This window comes from Onychostoma macrolepis, chromosome 11 (genome assembly GCF_012432095.1).
Source record: "Onychostoma macrolepis isolate SWU-2019 chromosome 11, ASM1243209v1, whole genome shotgun sequence".
In the NCBI taxonomy this organism is placed as follows: Eukaryota; Metazoa; Chordata; class Actinopteri; order Cypriniformes; family Cyprinidae; genus Onychostoma; species Onychostoma macrolepis.
The window spans coordinates 23,145,321-23,161,755 of record NC_081165.1 but is presented as its reverse complement, the minus strand read 5'-3'; the positions used below and the strand labels follow the sequence as shown (position 1 = coordinate 23,161,755).

The 16,435-nt window shown below is 36.7% G+C and overlaps 1 protein-coding gene across 9 annotated transcripts in view; it reads left to right on the top strand.

The window, feature by feature from the left end:
• Positions 1-16,435, top strand: part of nlgn1 (neuroligin 1) — a 235,215-nt gene that overhangs the window by 76,099 nt on the left and 142,681 nt on the right. For 7 of the 9 annotated variants that reach the window (XM_058790654.1, XM_058790655.1, XM_058790652.1 and 4 more), the window contains exons 3-4: positions 6,855-6,914; positions 13,342-13,494. In XM_058790654.1, coding sequence (XP_058646637.1) covers positions 6,855-6,914; positions 13,342-13,494 — 213 coding nt within the window. The remainder of the gene's footprint in view (positions 1-6,854; positions 6,915-13,341; positions 13,495-16,435) is intronic. The other 2 variants (XM_058790660.1, XM_058790659.1) reach the window with 1 other exon arrangement.

Below are 16,435 nucleotides of genomic sequence, written 5' to 3'. Positions count from 1 at the left end.
ATATAATAAAGTAATGGTACAAAGCGACAACTACCCTAATCGTGGAAAGTGTCTAACACCTTCTGACCAACTGATCTTTCTCTTTTTCTCTCTCTCTCAAGTATATGGGAGGGCTGCTAAAGCTTTTAGCTACATGATGCATGTTTTCTAGCCTGGGGCTTGTTTAGCCAGGATTTGTGAGAATCCTTGTACTAGGCAGGGATCGGGGAAAGCACTCATATCACTCTGTGCCCTGGTATACATCCCCAAGTGTGGCTAGAGGATGTTTTCCTTTGAGAGAGTTCTCAGCCTGCTCTTCTGTTTGTCTGTGCTACAGAAAAACAGATGAGAAATAAAACAAATCTAGATCCAAGTGTGTGTGTGTGTTTCATGACATCAATAGCAGGCATAACCAAAAGCATTGAAACAACAACTTAGGGAAGAACAGCAAAGCAGGATGGCTTGTCTAGCATGTTTGTTTACTCTAGTTTTTGAAAGTGTTTTTGTCAGTGGACAGTGTTTTTTAAGTTGAGAGACTTTCGTTCCACACATCCATGAGTGAGTCTCACAAAACTTGAATTTAGTAGTACGTCATTTTTTTCCCCCCTTCAAAACAAATATGCATTCATTAATTATTAACAATAAGAATAGTAATGTATAGAAAAACAATAGGAAATTAATTCTTTTTGTTTTTTTTGCGCATGACAAGCACATATATAACACAAATATATTTTGTTTACATGAATGCAAAAAGGGGAAGTGTGCTTACTGTGTAAAATAGTATATTATAATTATAATTGTATCATTATTGTAATATAAATATAAAATATGATCCAAATAAAATAGAAGTATAAAAGTAGTCATTATATTAGTATTTACACTGATTTATGAATCATTGAAATCTCATGGAAATCATCATGGGAAAAATAAAATTGATTGACAGACTTTTTTTAAATAATTTTTTTTAGAATACGGTTCAGAAAGGTATTTAATAATCAAGAAAATAATGTAAAAACAAATCATTTAAAAATGGCTAAAAAATAAAAATAAATAAATAAATACATCATCATCATTTCTTTTCTTTTATTTCTTTTACTTTTGGTTTTGGGGTGAACGTTTATATAAAACATGTTTTTTTGAGATCCAGCCCCATTTAAACATCAAAAATTGGAATGTTTTTCTGTCTGATTCAGTGTATTCTAGGTGATAGCGACTCTCTCACAGATGTTTCCTGCTGTAGTTATTTATTTGTGGAGGAAAAAAAAAAAAAACACCACCAACAACAAAACACATCTTTCCTAGGCCTTTCAGTGGGTAAATTACCCAGGCTCATAGAGTCAAATGTGTTCCCAGCAGAGCACACATACATCTTCCTAAGATCTCGGCCGAGTGTGTGATTACACTCATCAGCGCTTATTGCGTTCTGCCATGCAGGGCACAGTCAAGGCTCATGATACTAATATGCTTTTTAGCCATCCTTTCCTATAACATTTACTCTGGAATCGACATGGAGACCATCTCGTCAGATGGCGGTTATACTGTTGATACTCCTTATGGCTCCTTAATGAGCATTGAAGCTCAGAGGAGCGTCTGAGAGGGGCTTCTTGACAAATGCTCAGATATGTCAATGGGCTCAATCTCAACTCAGTCCACCTCTGAGCATCGATTACTCAGTCAGCATCCCGGAGTCCCGGCGGTCGGGCGTATCCTACCGGAGCACTGCATTAAACAGTGGCAGGGCATGAAGTAGCAGTTTATCAGTCAGAGGTGAATAGCAATCGATGCGGGCATAAGGATGGATATGGAAATGCTTTTGTAGGCAGAGTCGGCGAGTCAGAGGCAGTTGAACGATGATAAATCAATCTAGTGTGTTATGACAGTGAAATAGCGCATGATTGTGGAGTCTGCTTGAGTGCGTGTCGCTTCCTACCTAACACACGATCAGCTTGCAGTAGCTGTGGTCACACAGTGGATTTGTAGTGAACCTTGCTGCCTTTGATCAGCAGACTGGAACCTGGCAGAGAGAAAGAGAGAAAGAAAGAGAGAGGGGCTGAGGTGAACCCAGCTGTGGGGGTCACACAGAGGGTTCTGGCGGGGTCCGTGACCCCTCTCAGGGATGAAGTGACAGGCTGGTGAAGGGAATAAATGCCCTTTGCCGCCTCAAAACATTTTCAGGCTTCAAGAGAACAGATACACATGTGGTCTAAATAAAAGCTTGGCTCATAATGGATTGATTTGATGAGATATAAACACAGACATTCTGCTATTACAGAACGAGAAGGGCTTTTACATGGCGAGTTGATTATGTTTTAAAAAATGCAGATAAACTTTGCTTTTAAACTCTCATTCAGGAAACATAAGTGCACATTTGTGGAAAGCCGCTCTGTTGGTTGTTCCGCTTAGAGGGGTGCTCTAAACCTCTCACCTAAAGTATTTGAATTTCGGAAATTAATTTGGCTCAAAACACTTAGTATACGGATTCTGTTTTATGAGGAACCAAAGGCAAAAACCTTTGTTTAAAGCTTGTTTTTTTCTCCCATAAAACCTGACACACCAAACCGATGTAAAAGAACTAACTTTTCGTTGACTCACGGCGCCTGTGTCTGGGCCAAAAAGTTGTGCTTGTACACAGCCAGCTAACATGTACAATCTTTGCCTGCTTGAGAGGAAATGACTATTTATACCAGTAGGTGGCGATAGTCTGTATTTGTTGTTCAAAACCAAAACTAAGACTGCAGATATAGAAATCGTGCCAAATTTTTTGCCGCATTTTAGATGAATAAATCAAAAGTAGGTCAGTACACTTAAATCAAAATGCTAGATGAACTAGTGTATGTGAATATTAAGCCAAAATACTATTTAAATATGAATCCTGCATGTTCTGTGTGTCTCGGTGTGAATGAATGGCGCAGAAGCGCGGTTTCATTTACTACACACATACTGAAGCGTGCATGACACTCGCAGTGTTTTCAGCCTCTGCCGCCTCAATATACGAGTACATGAACACATGAACATGATCTCTAGAACTGCTCTGAGAGTCACTTTGATAGCATTTTACGGTTTATGTTTAGAAAAACTATTGTCATCTCATATTCAAACAGAAACTTAAAGCAACCCGTCAAAATAAAAGTTCAGTTTAACTTGAAGAAACTGTAACAGAAATGTATTACTTAATATAATGATAGTACTACTACTACTACTAATAAAATTATTATTAAAACATTACTTTTAAAGGAATATTTACTAGAAAAAAAAAATTTACCGGAATTTATTTAACAGAAAAATGTAAACACAGTATTTTCCCAGAAATTCTGGTAAATGTTCTTTTCTAGTAAATATTCCTTTAAAAGTAATGTTTTAATAATAATTTTATTAGTAGTAATCAAATGCTTTTGATTTATAAAAATTTTATGAAACCATTGAAATGGAATCCAGAAAATGTAATTGCTGTTAAATTGTGTAAGTTTCATTTTTCTAATTTAACCATTAAAACAGAGTCTAGAAAAGTAAAAAAAAAAATAATAATAATAATTGAATCCAGAAAAAATGAAACCAGAAAAAATGGAATTTGGAAAAAAATTAATTGGAATTTGGGAAAAAATAAACTGATTTCATAGGGCATTTTGAATATGAGTCACGCTAATCAGTTGGCCTTCATTTTCTTAATTCCAGACATCTAAATTTGGTTTGTAAATATGCGTATTTATTAATATTTTTGCATATTTGAAATGCTCAGGTAAGACGAAGATGTAAAATTAGGGTATGTTTACCCGAAAACAATGTATTAAAAATGGAAGTTTTCTTTTGTGTTTTTGAAATGTTTCACATACAGATGACTAAGTGGTTGAAACAATCCCCGTTAACACGGATCTGCGAAAATGACTAAAACCGTTAAATTAAAGAAACTCTACATGCCTGCGCACATACCTATAGACTAAACATCTAATACATGCCATTTTTCACCAATTTAAGTTTTTGTAGTTTACACAGAGGCAATATCTGTATCATTTTCCAAACTTCAAAACTTTGAAACCTGTTTTCAAAGTTTCAATTTTCAGGCATAAATGGAAAGCCAAAATGCATTAAAAGTTTTCAATTTTTATTTAAAAAACGTTGTGTAAATACCCCCTTAAAAGAGCAGTCTATGAGTGCCCTCTTGACTTCACCGTTTGTTTGCTTTCGTTTTCCGTCTCATGCACTGGTTCGCTAAGCTGAATAGCCAATCAGAGTGAGCTCTCTCACCAACCACCTGACACCAATTCAACATGCTCAATCGGCCAAAAAGCCACCGACAGGGTCCAACTAGTGCCAATGGTGTGTAACATACCGCATAAACTGTGCTTACTTACGTGTCAGCTCTGTGTGTCACAGCCATAGAAGCACTAGTAGTGTTTCCCTCAGAACATGTAAATCTAGTAAATAAAAGGCATTTTATAGTTGACATTATTCTATAGAGTCTTATTTTGACCGTTTTTACCCATCGGATGGAAACACTGAGTTTCCATTGTGGCTTTTTGAGATCCAGAGAAAGTCAGTCTTTGCAAACATGTTTTGTACTGATGGTGAGATTAACTCTAAGCCAGGCCTCGCTCAGGCCTGATCTCTGCCTTTGCCTGTCTGCTTGCTCCATTCACCCCTGGCCCTCATGTCAGCTGGAGTCTGGGAGGCGCTCGAATTCTCCACCCTGTATAATGAAGACTGCTCTCAAAGCAATTATCTACTGATAAAAATCGTTCTGTGTAATAAGCTACAGAACTATAAGGCTGCAAGACAGGGATATTGAGGTCATTTTCATTATAGTTCATGTTATTGTGCGAGCTTATTTGTGGTATTTGTTTTGTCGGATAAGGATTTATTCAATTCTTGGTCTGGACTTGCTATTTATTAAATTATTTTTCTTTGCAGGGCTGCTTATGGTGATTTAAAACACTTGAAATGATTTATATTTTATGCCGCTGGGTCAACTTCAGTGAGAGTATTATTATTATTATTATTATTATTATTATTATTATTATTATTATTATTATTATTATTAATAATAATCATGATAATAATAATAATAATAACAACAATAATAATAATTAAATGTACTTTAAGAATAATTTATTAAACAAATAAATGAAACACATTAATGACTTTGTATACACACACCTATATATATATATATATATATATATATATATATTAGTGTATGTGTATATGTTTATATATATATGTGTGTATATATATATATATATATATATATATATATATATATATATACACACACACACATTATATATATATGTATGTGTGTGTGTGTATGTGTATATATATATATATATATACACACACACACACACACACATATATATGTGTGTGTGTGTGTGTGTGTGTGTGTGTGTATATACACACAGAATATATGTGTGTTTGAATTGTGTTTCATTAATTTGTTTAACAGTGTAACGATTGTTAAATATGTTTATCTGTGTCATTTATCTTCTGTTTTTTATTGAATTTGGACCAATATTTTGTTTAAATGCAAATCAGTTTTCTGTTATGACAGTGAATGTACTTTTAAACTAATCAAATGTTTTACAACCCCCATCCAAACACACACACACACACACCTTCTCCATTCATTTTTGTGTGCGCAGGGCATTGATTGACCTGATTCATTGCACTGAATATTTATCTGTTGTGTTTAACCTGTTTTTATATGCAAATTCACAATGTTTATTTCTTTTTCAGAGAAAATCTGATTGGAACACCCTTAAATATTAACAATGTTTTTATTCAAAACAGCAGCTGTCATTTTCAAGCCATTTTTGGAGTTACAAAGGTCTTGGCCCAGACCAGAAAACAGAGCTTCACCAAAATAAAATGGACGCAATGCAGCTCACGGCCCTCTCCATTCCCCTGTGTGGTCCATTAGAATGTGTGGGTCATGAGTTTTGGCCCCAGCTGTCCGATTAAATGGACAGATTGACTTTTGGCTGAGAGAGCTGCTTCATCCCCCAGTCCTCCTGCCCCTCTCTCTCTCTCACACACACACACTATATACACACCCCTGCATGCGAAACCTTTGGCTTGGTGTTGGCTTATTTTAAATGAGCTTCCTGCACGTACGAGTTCATCTGTGTTTGTTGTACGTCTGCGTGTGTGAGCGTTTCCTGCATTCTTGAGTCTGAAACTATATCACTGAAAACAATAAGCAAGAAAACAGTATTAATCTTCACCGGCCTCTGACTTGCGTTGTTATTTCTGCTGTGCCTCTCTGCATTATTTTTGCAGATTAAAAAGCAAACGGTGAGCATCTAGATTCTTGTTTATACTTGCAAACATAGTCTTTTCACAACTGGATGTTTTCTTTAATAATCAGTCAAATTAATAAATCAGGTATGATCTGTAAAATGACCCACATGTGTAAAATAACAACGCAGTACATTGGCTGTTGAATGCATTTGGAAGATGCTGTGCATTATTGCAAAAAGAGAAACATGTTTAAACATTTTTGACTGTCAAAACCCAGCAATGAATAGTTAACCTTGTGAAAAACAGCATTGGTCCCCTTGATAATCAGGAAATAAATATTTTTGACTTGAAATGAATCTTATTTTGTACTGTTACATGAATCAGTAAGGCAGTAAGGAGTTTCTTTTCTGTCTTACGACTTTGTAAACATCTAAACATGTTTATTTTGTTTAATTTTTAGCTTAGATCTTCCTTTCTGATTTTCTTTCTTTTTTTTTCTTTTTTTTTTGGGGGTTAAATACGCTATCGTTTTTAAAGCCAAGGATTTCAATGCGAGTTCTTTGTGTCTTTGAAGCACTTTTTGAAGGCTTGTTTGCTCTTGTATTTTCTCTCTGCTCCATCTTTTCCATTCTTGATCCTAGGTCCTCTTTCAAAGAAACAGAATGATGATTTAGCTGATAATGACGGTGCTGAGGATGAAGGTATTTTTTTTGATGCCAAACTGATATGCATGACAAGGAACCCTCCGGTTTTTTCTTCTTTGTTTTTCTTAAATTTCTTGTCCTTTTTTGAGAGTGGAGATTTTTTTTCTTGCTCGTTTTTTGCTGGATGTGTTTTGTCGTTTTTGCTTGATGTGACCTGTCTCCCGTCATTCCAGATACACATAATTGTTAATAACCCTTCATAGGATTTTGCTTGAATATTTTTTATTATCATTTCCTTTTAATTTTATATGTTGCATCTCACCTAAACAAACCGAAAACAAGCAAACAAACTAATATTCCTAATATTAATTCTTAACACTTTTTTTGCATGATTTTTCAACCCTTCTGCCTTTTAAAAAATACATTCTGAGGTAATCCCCTTGTTTAAAAAAAAAAAAAAAAAAAAAAAAATCTAGATTGATAATTTTCCAAAATTAAACCAGAAGCCCCCTACAAAAATTTCCTACGCAACATTGTATGTTCCTGGAATCCAAAATACCACGTCTGCATTTCCATCAGACTGTGCATCAATAGTCATTACTGTCCAGCCGTTGAGATGACTTTTAATTGCCTGATGTTTAGTGGTTGTGCAAAAAATCTATAGAGATGCACAACAAATTAACACATCGATTAAATGCCTGGGCTGTAGACTGTAAAAGAGGTACAAAATCTAATGATAATAATCCCTGTGTGACTGTATGTGATAAAAGCATTTCTTTTGGTGTTTATGTCAGAACAGAAGCCCAGTGAAGACTGTCTCCTGTATAATCAAATGAAATAAGAACCAATTAGAGGAGGCTAAAACCAGGAAAGAGCCTGCTTGCTTTGATCTGCACATCAAAAGATTACAGCAACACAAATATACAGTGAGAATCCCGCAGAGTATCTCACATGAACTCTCTTGAAACCGACAGAGTAATCCTCTTAAGCAGGCCCGACGATATACAGTACTGGGAAAACACTCATCGCCAACATCAGCCGCAAACTTCAGCATCTTCAGAGGCCTGGTCTGAATTACCTTAAGGACACTCACAGCTACCCATCAAGTGTATGTCGTACATCAAGCTACAATGGCTACAAAGTCCTTACAAAACCAGGAGCTTCCCTATGACTGCAACATGCTTTCTCAGATGTACTGTGGATCTTTTAAGACGTCTCCAGTGATCGGCTGTTCCAACTTCTTGTTTTCAAGGATTTGCCTAAACAACCCCAACTTTCAGCCTGAGCCTTCCTTGGTTCATGTACATGGGAGTTGTGAGCTATTTTGAAAACATATCTTGCTAGTTACTCAATGTACTGTAGTAAGAAAGTAACAGAAACTACTTTATTGAATGAACAAATAAACAAAGTCACAGCAATAAGCTTGAACAGATAATTGAACAGATTTGCTCTAAATAATACTAAAACTATATATAAAATATTTTAAAAGGGCCATGAACCACATTGTTTAACTAAATATTTTGCTATAAGACGTAAATCAGTGAATTACTTTTGAATGCTTTAATATGAAAGAGTTTAAAAGAATGCATTTGCTACCTCAGCTCGCTCTGCTGTAAAGCTTCACGCGCAACACAACGTAATTAAAAGTAGTGCTTTAGCATTTGGCTGCACTACATATTTTGTTTTTGTGGTGTTAGTCTATGCTTACTTGTTTACTCATCCATTCATTGGACAGAAATTCTCAAGCAGGAAAAAAACAGGAAGTGCAAAAACAGGCTAATTATGGAGATCTATCATAGTGCAATTTTTTATCCTTTTACTGATTTTGGTGTTATCAGATACTAACACAATATGAAGAAACTTATGAGCATTATATTAGACAATGTCATACAATGTTGTAATTACGACTTTGCAGAAAATAAAATCTATTAATAAAATAAAATACTTAAAGCATATCACAATGTTAGTTTAAACATTTAACCTAGATAAATGTGTGCTATAAGGCGCATATCCAATCGTTTGCGCTGAGAGTGGAAGCTGAAGCGTGCTTCAGGACATCAGTGGAAACATACTGTAAATACAGCAAATACACTCATTTTTGCTCATAAAGGTAAGATTAATACATCGTTTGGAACTGAAAAGGGTCTATTTTTATTTGTGTGCACTCACAATATCAACAAAACGTTGTGCTTTTGTAAAATAAAGAAAACAAACAGGATGCGCTTGCTGCCTCGGTCTTTAGCAGGAACGTTTCACAAAAATGAACTGAAAATCAGCGAATATTTTCCTTACAGACATGATGAATATATCTATAGAAAGCTTTAAATGACTACAAAATGAAATAATTCAAATCCAAAACAAAAACTCTTTCATTATTTAATCCAAGATGCATTTCTTTCTAAAGGCGCATCCAATGATGACATGGCGAGTTAGGATAATCAATTTCATCTTCGCGACACTAACTCACAAAACACTAGTTTATTAATAAATAATTCAAATATCTCCTTTCTACCCCAGACCCCCAACATATACATGGTAACTTTTGCGGCAAGCTTTAGCCTATTTAGTACGCTCAGGTCACGTTGGTGTGCGCCATGGTCAGTGAAAACTCATCATTTGCATGCATTTTTAAGCATTGTGGTTTAAAAACAAGTGATTGAAACACAACAAAAACAGCACTACATGTGCAAGCTGTCTGTTTCTGAGCATGATTTCTGCAATTGGGTCAGCTCGAGGTCAGGTCATATTCACACCTTAAACGAACCGTAACAGAGTTTGTTTGAAAGCGGACCGAGACCACCTCTTCAGCTGGGTCTCAGTATGATTATTTGCTGTATTCACACCTGCCCAAAAGATCCACACCAAGAGGGGAAACGAACTTGAGTTTGATTCAGTCGAACCAAACAAAACAGGTGTGAATGCACTCTAAAATACTTATTGCGCTAGCTTGTTTTTTCTCAGGAACCTACGCTGTTCTGAAAAAGGCTACCAATGTTAACATGAATCATAGCTGTGGATTTGCTAGTAAGTAAAAAGTTTGTGGCGTCGCTAGTTTTAACAGTTTATGTTGCGTTATACTTACGTTAACGTATTTCAAACATCTACTAAAATGACTTTAAACAGAAATGTAAACGCAGTGTGTCAAAATGCTCCAAGGTCACTGTAAACCGACAAAGTCTGCTTGACATGAGTTCTTATCTTGTCGAAAATCAGGTGATTTCCGAATCAGACAGTAGTTTAACATGCAAAATCCTTACTTTTGACATAGTTAGAAACAGCTTGACCTAAATTACCATAGTTTTCATCAAGTTTCACTTGAAAGTGCTTCAGTAATGCTTTTTAATCTAACGTATGAGTGAATTCATGTAGCCGAATGAGCTAAACATTTAAGTAAACACGTTTATTCAAATTCCTGAGGCCTATCTGCATGCACTTTTTGCTAAGTGGAAAAGGGCCGCCGTTTGGCTCTTAGACAGCTGCAGCTGATAGGGCTGAGAGGAGACACAGAGCACACATTAATTATGTAGACATAACGCTACCTTATTACTGCACACTGCTTATATCAGCTGCCGTGGCATCGGTGACAGTTCTCGCCAACCAGCTCCTCTGATTTTATTTCATAGATCCAGTAATTGGCTTGATCACATCAGTGGCCCACTCACAGATATTAATATCTATTCTAATTAGTTTACATTTTTGTTTTCGATATAAAAGCTGCATACGGGCCATATCCCCAGATCATCAATCATATATAACAACTTCAAATGCCAAGGGATTCTCCAGATATGACTATTTGCTGGAGATTTACTAAAGCAAACTATCACCAAAATCAATAGCCACTTTTGACACGTTCATTAATCTGGTGCTTTAGTATGAAGGGTACAACGTTTATTGACTTTTTCAAGTAATCTGTGGCAGTAGGCCCAAGAGACAATGTAAGAATGTGGTCTGAGATTGTGCCAGATCGAAATTCCAAAGAACTGGGTTACGCAAAAGAAAAAAATCTCCAAATTCTTGTGACTCTCTTTTGTCTGCGGAACACATAATTTAATCATTTGAAGGAGGTTTTAACTATTTTCGTCCATTCAATGGAAGTGGCAAACAACATTGGACCCCACTGACTTTAAAAAAAAGATATGTTTTCAGGTCTCTACTCTACTGACCTTACAGTTTTCAAAACACAGCTTAGCATTTATAAGTCAGGGCATAGTCGGTCGCATTTCATCAGTGACAGAAAAACTCCAGTCATGTTATCATTTAGGAGTGACGTTTTGGAGAAAGTCCACGGTACACTGGACTTATCGTTGACATATGACATTTATAAAAGACTTAGAAGAATACAAACAGACTGGTGTGCGCATGCACACGTGATCTCTGGCCTGCAGATGGGGAGTATTTCTGTCAGTCTGAAAAGACGACAGGGATCAATGTAGTATTCATGTCTCCGAGGAATCCCTTCCTGTCATTTCCTCCTCCTGGACACTGATAGACTCACTGGGCTAGTTTACATTCTTCTGGGGCTCATGAGTCATTCAGTTCATTCATCTAAATGAATGTAAGATATTAAAACCTAATTAATGCTTAATTTAAAAAAAGCCACTGAAATATACATGAATCTTAAGATCTTTTTTTGCATGATCAGAGCTTAATAAAGCACTTTTTCATACAAAGCCGTAACATTGCTGGGAAAAGAAAATACAGGAAGGGAAGTGATGAGACGAGAAATGAGAAGAGGCATTATTTGGCCTGATAAAGAAGAATCATTGAGTACACATCTATATTTTGCAAGAGGAAAACAAAAGAGATGAAACTGACTTGGGAATGTTGCCTGATGAAGAAAAACTGTTGTGAGAAAATCTTATGCTTAACATTTTGCAAGAAAAGAAAAGACATAAAAAGGAGTGGAACGAGACCAAAATAGAGAAAAAGAGACATTTCATGTCTGATGAAGCAGAGAAGAGATGAAAAGGGGAGTTGAGACAAGATGGGACAAGAAGAGAGAAGATGAGATGGGCAGAGGAGGTGAGACAAGAGGAGATGGGATGAGAAAAACATTTGGTCACCTGAATCAGAAGAACACTGTGTGTATCTCACTTTGAGCATTTGGAAAGAAGAGACAAGATGGGGCAGTAACGGACAAAGAAAGATGAGATGACATGATACATTGTGTTGCCTGATAAAGAATACTTATTTTTGGCAGTCTCACTGTGAGCCCTTTTCAAGAGGCTAAACTTGTGACTGGACACAATGTGGGTAAGGGGAGAATCTCACTTTGAACGTTTAAGGACCAGCGGGGTAGGACAAGGTCAGAGGACACGAAAAGAGACAAGACAAGAAATTACGTTGACTGATGAAGAAGAACTACTGTATTGTGTGCAAATCTCACTTTAAGTATTCTGGAAGAAAAGAACAGAAGAGATGGGACAGGATGGGTCCACGTGAGAAAATGAGACTAGAAGGGACAAGATAAGACCAGACGAGGCATTTATGTTGCCTGACAATGACAACTCCATTATGTGTGTTTTGCATTGAGCATTTTGGAATAGGAAAAGAGACGGAAAGGAACGAGATGAAATGAGAAGGCGATGAGACATTAAATCACCTGATATAGAAGATCCATTGTATGCAAATCTCACTTGGAGCATTTTACAAGAAGAAGAGAGAAAAGAAGTTAACTGAGATGAGAAGAGAAAACAAATGACTGATAAAAAGAACTTGTGTGTACACACATTTGGCAAGAGGTGGTCTTGTTTAGGGACCTTAAGAAAATTGTTTTGGAAAATTATTGCTTTTTTCATTAGTTTTTTTTTTTTTTTTCGCTTGTTACGAGACCTCCCAGAAGCAGGTCCCTGCACGCCCAATAAAATAACTGAGATTTATGTGAAGGCTTTGCAACCATGATGAAATGGCACTCTCCCTCAAGCAAGACGAAAGTTATCATCTGCATTGCATTTGTGTTTTGAAAATACCTCCCTCTCGGACAGAGACCATTTTCCCAAAGTGGATTACTTTGCCTAAGCAATGTATGGAAATTTAAAAAGTGTGCCATTTTCATTGCTAAAAGAAAAATGTGATCTGAGAAGATGAGGTGAAGCGGCAGGCGGATCCCATTCGGAGAGCACAGACGAGGTCCCCATACTTTGTCCACCTTGTTTCTTAGTCATGTTTCAAAACCTTAGTTAATTCAAAGCATTAATTTGGAAATTAAAATTAAAATGCCCACATTTTATTACTGACAGACCCCTTAGGAAAAGAAAAGTTTAAAATAAAATAGAAAAAAAAAGTAACGGAAATTTTTCAAACACCAGGAACATGACATTCATATTGCCTAGGAAATTAACGAGCTCATTTCTAAAATCGATCTTGTCTCAAAAATAAAGGCAATGTGCCCAATTTGAGCAAAATGGGAGCCCTCAGCTCTGAATGCATTTCCAGCTGTCTAGAGTAATTTCTCATCTAATCGTTTCTACCCTCCTTTTTCCAGACATTCGTGAAAGCGGGAGCCCCAAACCTGTGATGGTTTTCATTCATGGAGGATCGTACATGGAAGGAACAGCAAATATGTTCGATGGAAGCATCTTGGCCAGTTACGGCAACGTCATCGTCATAACCGTAAACTATCGGCTTGGTGTGCTCGGTAAGCAATTCCATTTTTGCTTAACTTTACCAACCATGCATACGCTATCCTCCGAATGGCTTGTTTTAGCTTTGTTTCTCTCCACTGAGGTACTATTTTCCTCCAGTGAACGATGATTTAGTTGCCTGTGAATAGCCTCAAGCTCATAAGCATAAAACGAGTGAAGTGGCAATGGTTCTCCACAGCAGCACACATGCATGAAAACTTGTTATAGAAAAGTTTGCTGTTGTTGTACATGATTTAAGGTGATAGTAAATACTGGAACTATCAGAGCTTTACGACCTTCCGGTTTCAATTGCAAAACAATAACCTCTCGCTGTGTGTGTTTCTCTGACTCTTTCCCCATCGCTATTCCTCTTCTCCTGTCAGTTGTAATTTTTCAATTTGGGTATTTTTATTTAACGATTGAGATGGCAAATGGTGTTGGATTTAATAAGCTTTGGAAAGTTTCTACAAGATTCCAGTTGTCTAGAAATGGAGCATCTGTTATCAGAGGAAAGTTAAGAGTTATGTTTTTTGTCATGTACACATGCAGTTAGCACAGAAATAATCATTTTGAAAAAATCTCTTTTGCAACAGCTGCTTTTCTCAGATTGTGTCATCACATTTGCCTGCTCTTATACAAATGTATCATTGTGTTCATTACACATCAGTCAGTGTTTTCATTTTATACAATTTCCAATGATGAAAACACTCATAAACGCCCTCTTTTTTTCACCATGCTGTAACAGCTTATGGAGAGATTCTTCGGTTCTCAAGAGTGAATGTACATTAACTCAAATAACAGACATGACGAAGCCACCAAAACCTTTTTGAGGAACAAACATTTCTGATCTTTTCTATATGTATACACAGTATATGCAGTATATCATGCTGTTGAGGGTCATTTTTAATTTTCAGTGTGATCAATTAATTGACCAACATAGTGAATGTTTCATTTGGAATGTGTTGGTTATTGACCAGTTATTGGGGCAAATTGTCACTCTTAAGCTGTGATTTGTCATGCAGGGTTAATTTGATCTTCAAAATTAATAGAATGGATGAATTATTGCAACGAATGTTTGTCAAAGTGATGACTTGAAAATTAAATAAGAGCTGTAGGTCACTACAACTCATGCACTTGGTCCATTTGTGAGGTTATAGATGTATCAGCAGGGTTTTTATGATCAGTTTAATGAAGTTGTTGACATCTGTACAGTATAAGTCACCATTTTGACCAGTGTTAAGATGCTGGAAGATGCTAATGTGCTGGTTGCGTAAGGCTTCTGTTAGTGTGTGTTGTTGGCCTGCGCTTCATAAAAATTCAAGAATGAATGCATGAATTTTGAAATTAGCCTCAGTTATTTGCATCAGAGTCATCACAGTACATCTCTCCGTTGGTAAATGAGGCCCAATGTGATCTTTCTCCACTAATGATTCAGCTCGCAGCCATCTTCCCTCAGTCACCCTAAGCTTTTATAACAAATCCACTGCTGATGATTGGCTTTTTTTTTTTTTTTAGCTAAGGCACACATATCCATTAGGGGGTTTAAGCATGTGCCCGCATGCCACAACCCTTAATTTATTGTTGCTATGTTTTTCTCATGGTTGTCTGGGGTTCGGCTAAGCTCCGGAGCAGCCTCTGGGAAAGGTGCTGTAATGGTGAGAGAGCCTAATGGATTATAGCACTGCACACAGTCTGAGTGTCATTATCAGAACTGTTGTAGATTTATGGAGCGAGTCGCTCTCGTCATGCCCCCCTGAATAGAACTGCTCTCCGACAGCTAATCAGCTGGCATAAGGGTCCGTTTTACCGAGCACCACCATCATATTTTTTTGCCAGTGTCCTGATTCTCTTCAGCAGCTGTCCTTTAAATCCAGCCAACAGCAAAGTGTTAAACCTAAAATAGCACTACACCCATACAGAATAAATAACTAGAGTTGTGGTTACACTAGCAAAATTTTGATGAGATTTTGTGGGCAAACAAAAGGTAGATTGTCCATTATCAGTTGTTTGTCCATGTCTGCTCACAGCTCTGACTTACATATCAAACCATATGTCCAAAATATCTGGGTTTTGGCTTTGTTTTCCTATTGTTTTGGAAAACATTGTAGCATGTGCGAAGATGAGATCTACAGAGAACGTTCAAAGCAATGCAAATGCGTTTTTTTATGCAATTTTGAAATTAGGCATGTCTAAGTAACTTCCAAACAAAGCAGCTCTCTATTGGTGAACACAGCAAATTTGCATGACCAACTTGCCTGTTTAGCTTTTTCACAAACTGAATTCCTATTGAAATTACTGGATTTTCATGTGAAATTTCACAGAGCAAAGGTAAATGTGACCTTTAATAAATTTAACGAGCAAATAAAATTATCTAGCAAATGGAAACATGGTTTCTCACAACCCTGCTAAAAGCCTAAGCTGGTTTAAGATGGTTTTGGTTGATGTTTGGTCCTGTCCTGGCCGGGCTGGTGTTTGTAGCTGGTTTTGTTGAACGGCTCTCTGGTCTCCCACTGCACAAAACAAGAAGCTTACACAAATGATCTTGAACGGTTTCATTAAAAAAAAAAAAAAAAAAAAACATGAAGTAGGGCTGTGCAATTAATTGCATGCGATTGTCATGTGCATCTCGTCAGTAAAGCCTGTTCCGTGATTGGTAGTAAATCGCCAGCACCTGCTTTCAAATGGAGCGGCATTTACTACACAGAGCCGTAGTTCACTGACAAGCTAGGCAATATCGTGTTCATAATCGAATGTGATTCATCTGCGATTTTGAACGCGATATTGCCTAGCTTGTCAGTGAACTACAGCTATGTGTAGTAAATGCCGCTTTAATTCTTTTTTTTTAAAGAGCATCGCTCTCTGCTCGCGAATGACACACTGAATTACAGTAGAACTGTTAACTAGATCTAAATGGGTTGTGATTTGAGTCATCAGCGCGTGTTAGTCAGTGTGTGA